Source organism: Nicotiana tabacum, chromosome 19 (assembly GCF_000715075.1).
Source record: "Nicotiana tabacum cultivar K326 chromosome 19, ASM71507v2, whole genome shotgun sequence".
Taxonomy (NCBI): Eukaryota; Viridiplantae; Streptophyta; class Magnoliopsida; order Solanales; family Solanaceae; genus Nicotiana; species Nicotiana tabacum.
The window spans coordinates 84,003,180-84,018,575 of record NC_134098.1 but is presented as its reverse complement, the minus strand read 5'-3'; the positions used below and the strand labels follow the sequence as shown (position 1 = coordinate 84,018,575).

The 15,396-nt window shown below is 34.7% G+C and overlaps 1 protein-coding gene across 1 annotated transcript; it reads left to right on the top strand.

The window, feature by feature from the left end:
- The first annotated feature begins 6,963 nt into the window (after positions 1–6,963).
- On the top strand, positions 6,964–8,315 carry LOC107807780 (uncharacterized). The gene is made up of 2 exons (XM_016632217.2): positions 6,964–7,343; positions 7,447–8,315. The coding sequence occupies exons 1-2, from the start codon at positions 7,062–7,064 to the stop codon at positions 8,119–8,121; spliced, it is 957 nt and encodes a 318-aa protein (XP_016487703.1). The 5' UTR covers positions 6,964–7,061; the 3' UTR covers positions 8,122–8,315.
- Positions 8,316–15,396: the final 7,081 nt, after the last annotated feature.

Below are 15,396 nucleotides of genomic sequence, written 5' to 3'. Positions count from 1 at the left end.
TCATATATTTTTTTAAGATAATGAGTAAAATGCGGGAAAGAGTTTGGAGAAGACTTCCCTTTTGCAGTAGTTGCTGCAAAACTATTTCTAGCCTTTGCGTAATTTCGTTTTGGTTGCACCTGCTTCTTGCAAGGTTGCTTTTGAATTGCACCTGTTTCCCTATTTTTTTTTCAAACAAAGAACAATTTGTCAGTTTGAAATGGTGGTTGGTTTTGTGCCCTTGATTGTTTCAGTCCCTTGGTCTCGGTCCTTTCAGTTGCAACTGGTTGTTTCCTAAATATCGATTGCATTTCTAACCTCGGAGAACCTCTGGCTTTTTCGGATTTTGCCATGATGGTTAGTCACGTGGGACTTAATCTTTTCAACTTTTATTTTTTCCTTGTAGGCATTTGACTTTGAATTTCCTCTTTCAACAGTTTTTGATTTCGAAACATCGGCCAACATGGCCAGTTGGAGTCAACTTGATGCCCTTGCCGAGATTGGGTGCCTTTTCTTTTGCATATTGGCTTGTATCAAGTGAGAACCCTGTAAATCAGTCCTGCCTTCCCTTCTTTGTCTTAGTTTCAGAATAGAGTTAAACCGAAAAGGATTTAAAGAAAAGCAAACAATGGAATAGATAAATGAATTTAGACTAGAGGTATCCCTTTCGGGAAAAAGAAAGAAGGACTTATCTAGAGTGTATACAGACTTCAATGAACATGACATGCCTCTTGGACTAGATGCTTGATCTGTGTAAACCGTCCAACTCTCAGAAATTCATAACAACTCTTGCTTTGAGACTGAGAAACTTTGCCCAGGACTGTATCGATGCCAGTGACTGTGAGAATCCTCTTTTCGATCAGTGGCACCCTTTGCGGGTTTTCACCAACTGGCCTCTCTCATTTCTCTTCCCACCATCGCCTTATAGTGCTCTTTGTGAGTTTTTACTAACAAGACTCTCTCATTTTCGAATTACTCTGCTTACCATCGCCTTATGATGCCCGTGAGGTTTTCACCAATAAGACTCTCTCATTTTATTTCTTTTATTTTGTTGAATCAGATACGAGTAACTGTATCCTCCCATTTTGAATCTCTTTGCCGATTGATCGGAAGGACTTGAAAAGGATTTGGGTAAAAAGGATTTGGATTGAATTATAACTTTGGAACCTTTCAGACAAAACCATCGCCAAACCATTATAACATCTGCCCCAGTTTCACTTTTGAGGGAATTTGGATTTTTGTTTTGGTGTGACTGAACCCCAAAGAGAGGCTGCCTACGTATCCTTTCGGAATCAAGTCAAACGTAGTTCAAGGAGCTTTGTTTTTTTTTTTTCGTAGTAACTTCCAGGTTCCAAAGAGGGTGATCAAAGAAACAAAAAAAAGGTCAAACATAATACCTCTTGACCGCATCTGCATTGACAGCTGTTTCAGGGTCATTTCCTTCAATGTCTCCCAAGTACAACGCTCCTTTCGTCAACAGTTTTCTTATAATGTACGGACCTTTCCAATTTGGAGCAAATTTTCCTTTTGCTTCCTCATGATGCGGGAGAATACGTCTCAGAATGAGTTGCCCCACTTCGAATTTCCTGGATCGCACTTTCTTATTGTAGGCACGGGCCATTCTTTGTTGGTACAACTGTCCGTGGAAAACTGCGGCCATTTGCTTTTCATCAATCATAGTTAATTTTTCCAATCGGGCCTTGATCCATTCATCATCCTCGATCTCGGCTTCAACAATGATTCGAAGAGAGGGAATTTCAACTTCTGCAGGTATTACGGCTTCAGTGCCATAAACCAATAAGTAAGGCGTAGCCCCAACTGATGTGCGCACGGTTGTGCGATATCCCAATAATGCGAAAGGCAGCTTTTCATGCCACTGTCTAGAACTTTGAATCATTTTCTTGAGGATCTTCTTGATATTCTTGTTTGTAGCTTCAACAGCGCCATTAGCTTTGGGCCGATAAGGGGTAGAATTACGATGCGTAATCTTAAATTGTTCGCATACCTCCTCATCAAGTGGCTGTTCAGATTTGTAGCATTGTCTGTAATGATAGTTTTAGGAATACGAAAACGACAAATAATGTTGGAATGTACGAAGTCCACCACCACTTTCTTGGTGACGGCTTTGAAAGTGACTGCTTCAATCCACTTTGTGAAATAATCAATGGCAACCAAGATGAATCTGTGCCCATTTGAAGCTTTCGTCTCGATTGGCCCAATGACATCCAAACCCCAAGCAACGAACGGCCAAGGTGCTGACATAGGATGTAACTCTGAAGGCGGTGCATGAATCTGGTCACCGTGTATCTGACACTGATGACACTTCCGGACAAAACTGAAGCAATCTTTTTCCATGGTCATCCAGTAATAACCTGCCCGAAGGATTTTCTTTGCAAGGACATATCCGTTCATGTGAGGTCCACATACTCCCGAATGCACTTCGTTCATGATCTTTTCAGCTTCTAGGGTATCTACACACCTCAAGAGATTCAGATCTGGAGTTCTTTTGTACAAGATTTCTCCGCTCAAGAAGAAACTGCTGGCAAGCCTTCTAATGGTTCTCTTTTGGTCTCCACTAGCCTGTTCGAGATATTTCTTTATTTTCATAAACCTTTTGATATCATGATACCATGGCTGAACATCTGGTTCTATTTCAATTGTATTACAATAACCATGCCTCTCTCGAATTTGGATTTCCAGCGGGTCAATATGGACATTGCCCGGATACGGCAGCATTGAGGCCAAAGTAGCTAATGCATCAGCTAACTCATTGTGGAATCGAGGAATATACCTGAACTCGACGGACTTGAATCATTTTCTAAGATCTTCCACATGTTGCCTATATGGGATAAGCTTGATATCTCGAGTTTCCCATTCACCTTGGGCTTGCCGAATGATCAAATCAGAATCTCCCATGATTAACAATTCTTCCACATCCAGATTAACTGCCATATTCATGCCCATAATGCAGGCTTTATACTCAGCGGTGTTGTTGGTACAGAAGAACCGAAGCCGGGCTGTGGCCGGGTAGTGCTGACCGGTGGGTGAAACCAAAATTTCCCCAATCCCGACACCTTTTGCATTTACAGCTCCATCAAAGAATATTTTCCAAGCATTGGTGTCTTCTGGAAATACTTCAACTGAATTTACTTCCTCGTACGGAAAGTAAGTACTTAGGGGTTAGTATTCATCATCAACCGGGTTCTCAGCTAGATGATCCGCCAAGGCTTGAGCTTTCATCGCTGTACGGGTGACATAGACAATGTCGAACTCAGTGAGCATGATTTGCCATTTTGCTAACCTTCCCGTGGGCATTGGTTTCTGGAATATGTACTTCAGAGGATCCATTCTAGTTATGAGATATGTGGTGTAGGCCAAAAGATAATGTCTGAGCTTCTGGGCGACCCAAGTTAGGGCGAAACAAGTTCTTTCCAACAAAGTATACTTGGCTTCATAAATGGTAAACTTCTTGCTCAAGTAGTATATGGCCTTCTCTCTCTTCCCGGTCACATCATGTTGCCCCAGGACATAGCCAAAGGAATTTTTCAAGACTGTCAGATACAAGAACAAAGGTCTTCCTGGCTCGGGTGGAACCAACACTGGCGGATTTGACAGATATTCTTTGATCTTATCAAAAGCCTCTTGACATTCATCTGTCCATTTGATCACTGCATCTTTATTTAGCAACTTAAATATGGGCTCACACGTGGTAGTAAGCTGAGCAATGAACCTGCTGATGTAATTCAATCTCCCCAACAGAGTCGCCAGAGCTGTCTCACCTCCTTTTTCCCGAGGGCATAGGGAATAGGGAGTTTTTCCAATTTAAGTGACATTATTCGAAATGGGATTAGTTATTTATTCAGAGTCGCCACTTGAAATAATTTATGGTGTCCCAAGTCACCGATTTATTTAAGAATCCTAAATCGAGAAAATTTGACTTTTATTTTTGGTCCGCGAACACAGAAGACCAGGTAAGAAATTCTGTTAACCTGGAAGAAGGTGTGAGGCACTCCCGAGTTTCGTGGTTTTAGCACAGTCACTTAACAATTAATACTTGGCATAATTATCTGATTTATTACATGTTTTAAACCCATTGTGCATTTTTGTCTTTTACCGCTTTTTAATATTTATTTGAACAAGTCGCGATGTCGCACACTTGTCGTTTTGGTACACATTGCAAACCGCGCCACGTGAAACACACCCGCGATTTACAACATGTTTATTTTTCTTATTATTTGAAGTTATGATCAAGTCGTGTGAAACGCGCACTTGAATTGGGGTTTACGTATCATGACTATGCCACAAGAACCGTACCCATAGTCACGATGATTTATTATTAATCGCGCCTAAATCAAGCTACGGTGTTCGAATATTATTCAATTACTAATTTTGACATTATTGTAAGGTCATGAGGTATGTATATTGTTATGGAGGAAATGAAGTAAATTAATTATGGAAAAAGTTGGCTAGCTTGTGAATGTTTATTTATTTTTGGTCATGTGCAACAATTAGCCCATAAATACGCTAGAAAAGTTCAATTAAAGTCTTACACCAATCATGGCCCAACCTAATCTCTTATAATTTTACTGCTAACCAATATTTAAAACTAGACTAAATTTATGGCAGGAATAGATAGATACAGGCATGACTAATTTAGTCACTAAGATAGGAGATCAAAATGAAACTAAAGCATGCTAAAATGGAAAGCCATTACTTCATTGAATAAACAAGAAAAGTAACGAATTAATACATATTCATCAATAAAATTAACTATATGAACTACTAAAAAGGACAATAAATTAATCGTAACAAATACTCAACGTGAGAACAAATTAATATTAGCACACTCAGATGCGAACTCGATCATATCATACTCAAAGTTAAATTAAAACAGAGTGACCCAAAACATTAATGAGAAAAACAAAATAGAAAGAGAAATGAACATTTGTATTGATGATTGTGGATTTAAATTACAACTAGTCAATGATCGTATAGCTCTCAACTGGACCATTCGAACCACGGAAAACTCGAGCGGCAAATCTCAACTTGCAATCTCAATCGACCTTGCAAAACTGACGATTTAGTGGCTATTTTTGGAGCTTTTTTTTTGGGGGGGGGGGAGGGGTGGAGAGAGGTTAATGATGGCTCAAAAGTGGTCAAGGGATGGTGGTTTTGGAGTGGTGAAGCTGCTGGAGTTTTCAAAAGAAAGCCGAAGAAAGAATGACACGAGTAGAAATTTCCTTATCTTAGAAGAAGAAAATATTTTTTTCTCAATTTCTTCCTCCCTATTTTTTCCTTTCTTTCTCTCTTTTTTTTCATCACATTTCTCTTCTATTTATAGAAAAAAAAATTCGAAATTTTCAGATTTTTATTTTTTATTTTTAATAAAAAAAAATTTTCACTTCCCATTTTTCTTTTTTTAAAAAAAAAATAATAATTTCTCACTTTCCTTTACTTTTATTTTTTAATTTCTCACTTTTTTTTTACTTTTAATATATTTAAAATCTCACTTTTTTACTTTTCTTTTTTTATTTTCCACTTATTTTACTTTTTTTTTATTTCCCACTTACTTTTACTTTTTAAAAAAAAAAAAAATCAGATACCCTTACTTTTATTTTTTAATTCCAACTTTATTTTACTTTTTATTTTTTAAATTTTCACATTCTTTTACTTTTATTTTTTTAATTTTTCACTTTCTTTTACTTTTTTTATTAAACAATTTCTACCTACTTTTACTTTTATTTTTTAATTTTATATTTCTACTTTTCCTATTTTTTAAATCCCATCCGTAATTTGTTTTTTTTTAAATAATAAATAATAAAAATTAATTTTTATTTATTTTCGGTTATAATTAAATTTTATTTATTTTCGGTTTTTAATTCATTTTATTTAATAATAAAGATACAAATAATAATAAAAATAATACTAATAGTAATAATTGACCTTTTAAATTATTATTAATGTTTTATATATATGTATAAGTGTAACAAAGCTAAAAAATATATATATTAAATTCTGAAAATATTTACATAGTAGAAGGTGATAAAAATTCAAATATAATCAAAAATTAGGTGCTCACAACACTCAAGGCTTAGAATAATACATCATAAGTATTGTCATCGTGGTTGTTGAATTAGTTGCAACTTCTTGGATAGTTATCAAATTTTGCAATTTTATTCATTCGCATTCACACCTTTGATTTGAACTTTTGATCTAAAGCAAATTTTAAATTCTTTTATCATTACGCTAAAACCTTTTCTTATGTCAGAAAATTCAACAATTTATATAAAACAAAAAATCATATTTTTCGGTTATTAGCGCGAGATGATTTTTCAATATAAAAGATTTAATTAAACCCTCTTACCGGTATCTAGCTTCGTCCCTCATGGCCAGTCGAACTTGTGAACATGTACAAGAAAAAAGAAATAAAAATGAAATAAACTAAAATCAGACCCCAACAATATAATAATATACTCCCTTCGTTTATTTTTATTTTTCTGTTATACTAAAAATATATATTCATTTTTACATCTTCACTATACTAAATAAAGAGAGAGATAGTCTTTTTTTCTGATTTACTCTTATTATTACACATTTTTCAAATTATTTTTCAAGACTTTTGAAAATGTTATTATTATTATGGATAAAATTATAAAATACGTACTTTATTTATTTTTGTTAAAGGAGGTGCAAAGTTGATAACTAAAATTTTAAAATGGAGAAACAACAGCTACATGGAAAATATGTCAAGACAATACACGGGTATTAAAGATTGTGACTTTCCTTAGTCTTTACCAATAATCCAACGAAGCCGGCCCTTCAAGCTAAGACAACTGGACCAATCCACATGGAAAATATGTCAAGACAATACATGGGTATTAAAAATATTGAAAAGGAAGTTTCTTTATTTGTCATAATTGAAGAAACTTTCTACTCTGTATTGAAAAAAAAAAAAGGCGTTATAATGCATATATATTAAACGCAAAAACTTAATCCTATTCAGCTACAAAAACTAGAGAGAAGAAAAAGAGAAGTGACTTGCTTCTGCTTTTTCTTCTTCTTCTTTTTGAGGTATTGCGAAAATGGGTACTTTTTTCTCTAAGCAGGTGGAACGAAGAAAAGCAATTAACACTCAGAAGAAACTTTTGTATGATCTCAAGGAAAAAAATAGCACTGATTTTCCGGGTTCAGATTATTGCGCAGAAGATAGAAAAAATTGGATGTCAGCACTTGCCCCCGAGAAACTCCACGTGAACAAGATAATTTGGCCTGGTACCCATGATTCTGCAACTAACAAAATTGGGATCCCATTTATCTCTCGCCCTTTTGCCCGAACCCAATCTCTGTCCATTTACAAACAACTGGTAATATTCTTTTGTATGTTACTATATCATATTAAAACCTGTGATCAAAAACTTAAATTGTTTAAAAGATATATTTTTATTTACTTAATTATGTATTCAACAGGTAATGGGCACTCGAGTTCTTGATATTCGAGTACAAGAAGATCGCCGTGTATGCCATGGCATCCTTCTTTCTTACAACGTTGATGTTGTGATTAACGATGTCAAAAAATTTCTGTCGGAGACAGAATCAGAGATCATAATCCTCGAGATCCGAACGGAGTTCGGACACGAAGATCCACCGGAATTCGATAAATACTTAGAAGATCAGCTTGGGGAGTATTTAATCCACCAAGACGACTCTGTTTTTAACAAAACAGTAGCTGAATTATTGCCCAAAAGAGTAATTTGCGTTTGGAAACCAAGAAAATCTCCACAGCCAAAACATGGAAGTCCATTGTGGAGCGCTGGGTATTTAAAAGATAATTGGATTGATACTGATTTGCCTGAAACAAAATTTGAGAGCAATATGAAGCATTTGAGTGAACAGCCGCCGGTAACATCTCGGAAATATTTTTATAGGGTGGAGAATACGGTAACGCCTCAGGCGGATAATCCGGTTCTATGTGTGAAACCGGTGACGAATCGGATTCATCCATATGCAAGGTTGTTTATAACTGAAAGTATTTCTAGAGGTTATGGTAATCGGTTACAGATATATTCTACTGATTTTATTGATGAAGATTTTGTGGATGCTTGCGTTGGGCTTACAAATGCAAGGATTGAAGGCAAGCTCTGAAGTGAAGTTCTTATTCTTTTCTGTTACATATTGTTTCAATACTATGAGAATTATCACCTGTTTCTTGTTTTGTGCACGAATCAGGTCGTGTGTGTTTTAATTACCACTTGTTATACCTTGTAAAAATTGTTTGATTTGAGATTTCGTGTGTTAGTTAAATTGCGTGTAAATGAAATTACAGATAAGTTGAAGGGGAGGCTTGGCAGTAAGACACGGGTTGGAACCGTGACAGTCTCATGCAAAAATACAAGATAAGATTGCGTACGATAGATCCTTGTGGTTCGGCCTTCCCCGAACACCGATCGCCTTTTGTACTGAAATTCCATTCTGTTTCGAACGAGCTATGTATTCATTAATCTGGATTAACGAAAAACATTTCCTATATTTTCTTTCCCAACTCTAGCACACGTACGATAGTTCGAACTTTTCTCAAGTTCGTCAAAAGTAATATATGCAAGTTTCTCCAAAAGGGAAAATGGATGCTATAAATGTTTTCTCTAATATCTTTACTGAGCACTAGCCTTTTAAGAATTTCCTTTTTATGTCAGTTTAATACTTCATCTCGACACTACTATAAAGTAATTGATCATAAAAAGTAAAATTAATAACCTGAAAAATTACAAATTACCCGGGTACAACTTTAAAAAAACGTACCAATACGTACAAGTTCTATATGAATATACCCCACGACCCAGTCTAACAATCGCAATTTCCTGTCACTTTTAACCAAATAAGCAAAAGAATATATCTATTGTAGCAATGCAGCAGTTTATGCCGTGTGTCACAATTCCATTCACATGTATAGGGCCAGAATAAGATAATTTTAAAGCAAAAGTGGCCATCATTGACATAAATGATGATGGTGAGGTGATAAAAAAATTGATAAGACTGATTGGGGTAATCTCCAAACATAGCTATTTCTCTGAGCTGGTTCTTGTACATAGCCGAGTCATTGCATGTATTTTTAAAATGTCAAAAATAACCCTCAATTGATACCATTCATTATAGCATATACTTTTTCAATAATTAAAGAATTTAAGCAATGATATTGTATAGGGATTAAGATTTCACGCCCCTCTTTTTCTCCCCTTTAATATTATCTTTTTATTTTCAAATCGTCATTTTGCTTCATGAAATATACTATTGTAAGATCTTCAAACTGTCTTGATCCATTTTATTACTCGTACTATTGCAAATATTTAAAATGTTACTTCAATTTTTCAATTTGTGTAAAGCAGTTTTCTATTATAGTTTTTTTTTTTGGTAATTAAGGAATTTTTATTAATCACCAAATGAAACATTACAAAATCATATCTGACTTCTCATCTCGCCTTGTAACTATTAAAGCAACTAACACTAATAGCTATTCAAAATTTTAACTGCTGCAGTAGTCACCTAGTTCCAGCATTAGCTCTAACATTGCATACACATGCTATAGTTTTTGCTGTGTCATCTACATCTCTTCTGGTCTTCTCAAACATTCGATTGTTTCTTTCACACCATATCAAGTGGATTATCTCAGCATATACCATCTTGAATGCAGCAGCTGCCTGGGATTTGCCCTTAGCATTTTCCATTGCCATCTCCAATGCTGCTTCCATGATTTCTGACCATGTGGTTGCATCTAAAGCCATATTAGGACCATGTTCCATATCCTTTGAGCAAAGACATATTCCACAAAAAGGTGATTTCTACTCTCATTATGTAATTGACACAAGCTACATACTGTGTCCCCTAACATACCCCATTGCACGAGCCTATCATTTGTAAGTAATTTGTTTTGGAGGAACATCCACATAGTAAACTTAGCTTTGGATTTTGCTTCATTTCTGAACATAAATGCCTTCCACTCCACTCTAGGTAATTGCCCAAGTATCTGGTGGTAGAGTTTTCTCATCATGTTGTATTTTTCTTGAGCCATTGTCTGCCTCAAGTCCACTATCTCCCTTGCCCAATCTGCTTCGTGACGAGCCAAGAAGCCTGTTAAGGAATTGGCATGTTATCTATCTGTTGGTTTTTTATATAGTAGGAATAAATCCACCTAACCCACGTCTTATCCATCTTATGTGCCAGATCTATTTTATTATATTAAAATCAACACTGTTAAAAATCAACATCACCTACTTTCAATTCAAAAATCACTATTATTTAATGGCTATTAACTTTCTATAGCTACCATATACATAATTACTTCCTATAACTATTATTTAGTTGTTACGCGACTGTATTTGTTGTATCCGCGCTACTGTATTCATGAATACATAAGAGGAATTCGCCTATAAAATAGAAAAATCCAGTTGTGCGACTGTATTTGCTGTATTCGCGTTATTTTTATTCATGAATACAATAACAGAATTCGCCTAAAAAATAGGGGAGTCCAGCTGTGCGACTGTATTCGCGCTACTGTACTCATGAATAAAATAGCGCGAATTCGCCTAAAAAATAGGAAATCCAGTTGTTTAATAACGGAAAGAGGATCAATTAGGGTGTATCACTTCTAATTTAACTCAACAAAATTAATTATACATAAATTTCACTGCTACTGTGTTGTATTCCATGTATTCGCGCGACTATATTTATAAATACGGTGAGGTAATCAAGAAATAGGGTGTATATCATTCTATTCAATTCGATTGTATACATTATATTCAATTCACATATATTCATTATTCACTATTATATATTGTATTCAATTCACTGTATTCATACAACAAAAAAGTAACAAAACACATTGATATTCGGCTGTATTCAAAAAATACAGATTTTCGAAATACATAAATATAGGCAAAAAATAATGTATTTATATAAAAATATAATATATTTATATCATTATATGTGACTCAATAGGAAAAAAAAATGTTCACCCGAAATGACATATTTCGACCAAGCAAAACACTATAAAAAGATGTATCAATTGTATCTATTTGAGCATAATAATTGTATTAATAAAATACAAATTTGATTAAAAAAGATGTATCAATTGTATTCTCTCTCATACAACAAAATACAGTATAGATACATACAAAGAATTAAGAAGAAAACACTAAGATCCGTGAAGAGTGTTTTCGATTCGAGAGAAACGAGACTCTCGTCGGCACAGATGGCCGGGCCCGGACTTCGACCAGAAAAAGGGGGCAGAAAAGGAAAAAGTTATAGGGGAAGAAGAGAAAAAGAAAGAGAAAGAAAGAAAGAGAAGAAGGGTCTGGAAGCAGACGAAAGACGAGCACTCCATGAATCAATATCCATATTTACTTTACTTCACTTTGAATTTTAAAGGATTAAGCTGGACTTTGATTTGAAACAGTGAAATTCAAGTACCAATTCGACTCAATCGTTAGGATAGAGGGGATGGGTTGACGGTTTATGAGTTTTGAAGAGTTTTGGTATGAGTGATTTAGGAAACAGAGGGAAACAAAGTGCGATTTGGTCCGAAGAACCGATTTGATGGAGATGAGAGATGACTGAGAATCTTCTGATATAGAGAAAAGGAAGTGGGAAAGAGAGAGAACATAATTCGAGTATTTCATGCCTAAATCACCCTACTACGCTCCACTATTGGGCTGTTTATGGTAAATCTCTTTCTGGTGGGCTTTAGTATTACGTTGTGTTGTTGGCTGGCCCAACATATCCGCTTAAGTGCGAAATTTTCCATGTACATGTTATTAGCAAACCAACATTGTAATAGAGGAAGACAATAACGAGCATCCCCGCCATCTATTTTTATATGACAGTGTGATTGAAGACGAAGTTTAAGATGTTACTTTGTCTTAAGAAGTATTTTCTTAAAAGAAATAGAGTACTAGATAGTCGATCCAATGAGTCTAAATTATTGGAAATTGCCAAAGTTAGTCTGTTAAGGAATATATACCACATCTACAATATGTACATGCATCATTTTCAAGTTTGTGTTTCAAATTTTTTGACACCGATTGCGCCACTGAAGTTTGACCGCTGGCTAGGGTATAGATCGTTTTGTGCAGATTAACATCTGAACATAACAAAAGCTTTGAACTGCCAGTCTGCCACACAACAAAGAACCAAATGTTGCATATAGATTCCAACAGACAGCTAAATGACATGTCCCTTACTTTTTTATAATTTGACCTTATCCACATTATTGTAAACCTTTATTAGTCAGCAGTGGCCCAAAAAATTAGAACTTGATCAGCGCTAGACCACAAACACCATTTCAAGAACACCGTTTAAAACACTACTTTAACACTGCACAAATTATATCTAGCAAAATGTAATTAGAAATTTTTCTCTTCCCCCTCCCCGCCTCCCCCCCCCCCCCCCCCACACACACACCAAGAAAATCCGGTGAAATAGATCCTCGTGTTCGAGCCAGTAAATTTCAGAATGAGTACTTCAATATTGTCATTGTTTGAGTTGTTAGGAATTCGTGTGACTGCAAATACAGTAGAGATTAAGGCAAATTACAGGAAGATGGCAAGAACATGTCATCCAGATGGTGTGGCCTTTCCCAAAAAAGAAATATCAGCAACTGAGTTTTATGAAGATTCATTCAGCTTACGTCACCTTGTCGGATCCTGCTGACAAGAGAGCTTCTTATGATCGCCGGCAGCCTACAGTGTCGGTGACATCATCAAACACCGCTAGCTTGGGATATGAACCGGTCTATAGTTGCCGACAGAAGTGGGAAACCGATCAATGCTGGTAGTAAAATTAAGATTTGAGAGTGTGGTGATTTTGTATTACACGTCGAGGGAACCTATAGTCTCTTCAACTAGCTTTTAATGTTTCTCACATTCCTCTTTCCATAACAACTTTATCTTCTAATTTATACTTTTCGAAAAATATTAAACCGAAGACAGAATGAAACTGGAAATGAGACAACTCTATCTATTGGGCAGACCTATAGAAAGCCAAACAATGAAGAGCCCAAGGTCAAGACCCAGATGAATACAAATTAGTCTCACATAATTCTTTCAGCACAGATAAAGCAAAAAATTGTACTATTTCTTTTACATTTGTATAGTTATATAAAGTTCCCTTAACACCATCTCCAACCCAAAGCTATTTTTGACGCCTAACGCTATTTTGGTATTTTGGTGCTCCAACCCAACACCATTTCTTATACCATTTGGTGTGTGAATAGTGTTACACTAAATTTGGTGTAACACTATTGATATTCGGCTTAAAATATACATATTTTTATGTATATTGCCTAGCATTGTGCTCATGTCTCGTAGATTTCGGATGTATAATATAATAATTTGTGGTATTTTTATGTGTAGGAATCATTCGGATGCAATTTGGGACGAACGTGTGCTAATTGGAGCGAAATTGAGAAGAAAATTGGAGCGAAAATGAGAAGAAAAGGCAAAAGTGCACATTGAGCGCCACAAGCAACGCGGGGCGCTACTTGTGACGTAGTTTCCAGAAGCATAAAATATCCAGCGCCAGGGCTATCGCCCCACGCTACCCTGGGCGCTAGTGACGGGGACTTGTTCTATTTCGCCCGGGACTTGGTTATTTCGGCCCTACACACGCTCAACTCGTATAAAAGGGGTCCTAAACCTATTTTGGAAGGGAGATGACGTTTTTGAGAGAAAAACACAAGCATAGAGCCGCCGTGAAGGCCGAAATTCACCAAATTCCATCTTTCTTCCGCCAAATTTAGTAATTTTTATGTTTCTTTGTATGATTTGTTGTTTAATTACCATGTCTATGGGGAGTTAAACTTCACGTTCTAGGGTTGTGGTTCTTTCATGAATATTAGTTTTCGGATATTAATTTTGGTTTCTTAGTTTATCGTATTGGTTTATTTGTTCAATCCTGCGCTTAATTATTTAATTGCTTGATCACCAATTAAATACTATCTACGAATCTAGAATTGAACTCGAAAGTGAAATTCTAGATTGCATATAGGATTGAGTAGAGCAAGTTCTTGAACCTGGGCATCGGGGAATGGATTCGCGGTTAGGATAGACATATACCTGATTGCCTTGCTTAGTTGATGTACAGGAATTATAAATGCGTTCTTGTTAGTTCTAATTCCATAGACATATAGGCGTTAGGTTAGCTTGAATAGGCGAGTAAGAACTCGACAGATTCTTATTAGCGACATTGACCCTGTCAACCAATAAGCTAGATAAATTAGTTAGTCAATTTAATTGAAGAATACAATAGGAATGTTAGATAGCCCATAACTCTGGATCGTTTTCATTACTGATAACATAAAAATCTAATCTTCCTTTGTTTAAAGTCCATTATATATTTTATTTTTAGTTTAGTTACTTTAGCATCACTACTTTTGGGTAATTCTTGTTTTGATAATTAGGATAGTCTAATTTAGTTAATAGTTAATCACAAGTCCTAGTGGGTTCGACATCCGACTTTTAGTCACTTTATTACTTGACGACCGCGTATACTTACGTGTGCGTTTGGCCGCAACAACTATTCATCAACACTATTACTATTCATCAATATTTTATTATTATCTTTTATTATATAATACTTTTAATTTAACATATTATAAATTTTATAATTACTTATACTTTTTATGTAATATCTTTATAATATTAATTTTATATTTTAATTTTGGTGTATAATTTTTATAAATTAATTTTCGTATATTTTATTTTTATATAAAATTATAAGTTTATTTTATTATAAGTTATAATTGTATAAAAATATATAACCATCAAAAAAATAAAAAGTGCAAATCTGAAATGTAATATGTTGTTAATAAATAACACAATGTTCATTAAATAATATAAAAATAAATATTTAATACAGTAGCGACTGACATAGATTAAAATTAAAAATACATTAAATAACATAATGGGATGAGAAAATTACAACAATAATCTAGTACTTTGGTAGGTCGCTACTAGATCCACCAATATCATTAAAATATTAAAAGTATGGGACAGAGGATTGTTGTAGTTGTGGCTGCTGAAATTGTTGACTTCTTTTATCCATTATTCGTTTTTGTTCTTGTCGAATAAATTCACGAATATTTGGATCATCAATAGAATCTAAATTCGACAATAATTTTTTTTTTAAAATTCTTTTAGCTTCAAAGCTCTATCTTTTATCTCCATATCTTTTGCACTTCGCAATGCATTAATAGAGCATTTATGGGAGCAACATACTAATCATGTAAGTTGAATATTTATGTAGAAATTAAACTAAATTTTATCATTAATTATATCTTATCAATGCTTTCATTTTTATTTAAATTATCCATTAATATGTATAATGTTTAATATTTCTTTATAATTTATATTATTTACAAATTTATGCTAT

Bases quoted from the DNA above. Each gene is read 5' to 3' on its own strand.
- LOC107807780 (XM_016632217.2), top strand. From the start codon at position 7,062: ATGGGTACTTTTTTCTCTAAGCAGGTGGAACGAAGAAAAGCAATTAAC. The intron at 7,344-7,446 runs GTAATATTCTTT...TGTATTCAACAG, and splicing joins TGTCCATTTACAAACAACTG to GTAATGGGCACTCGAGTTCT.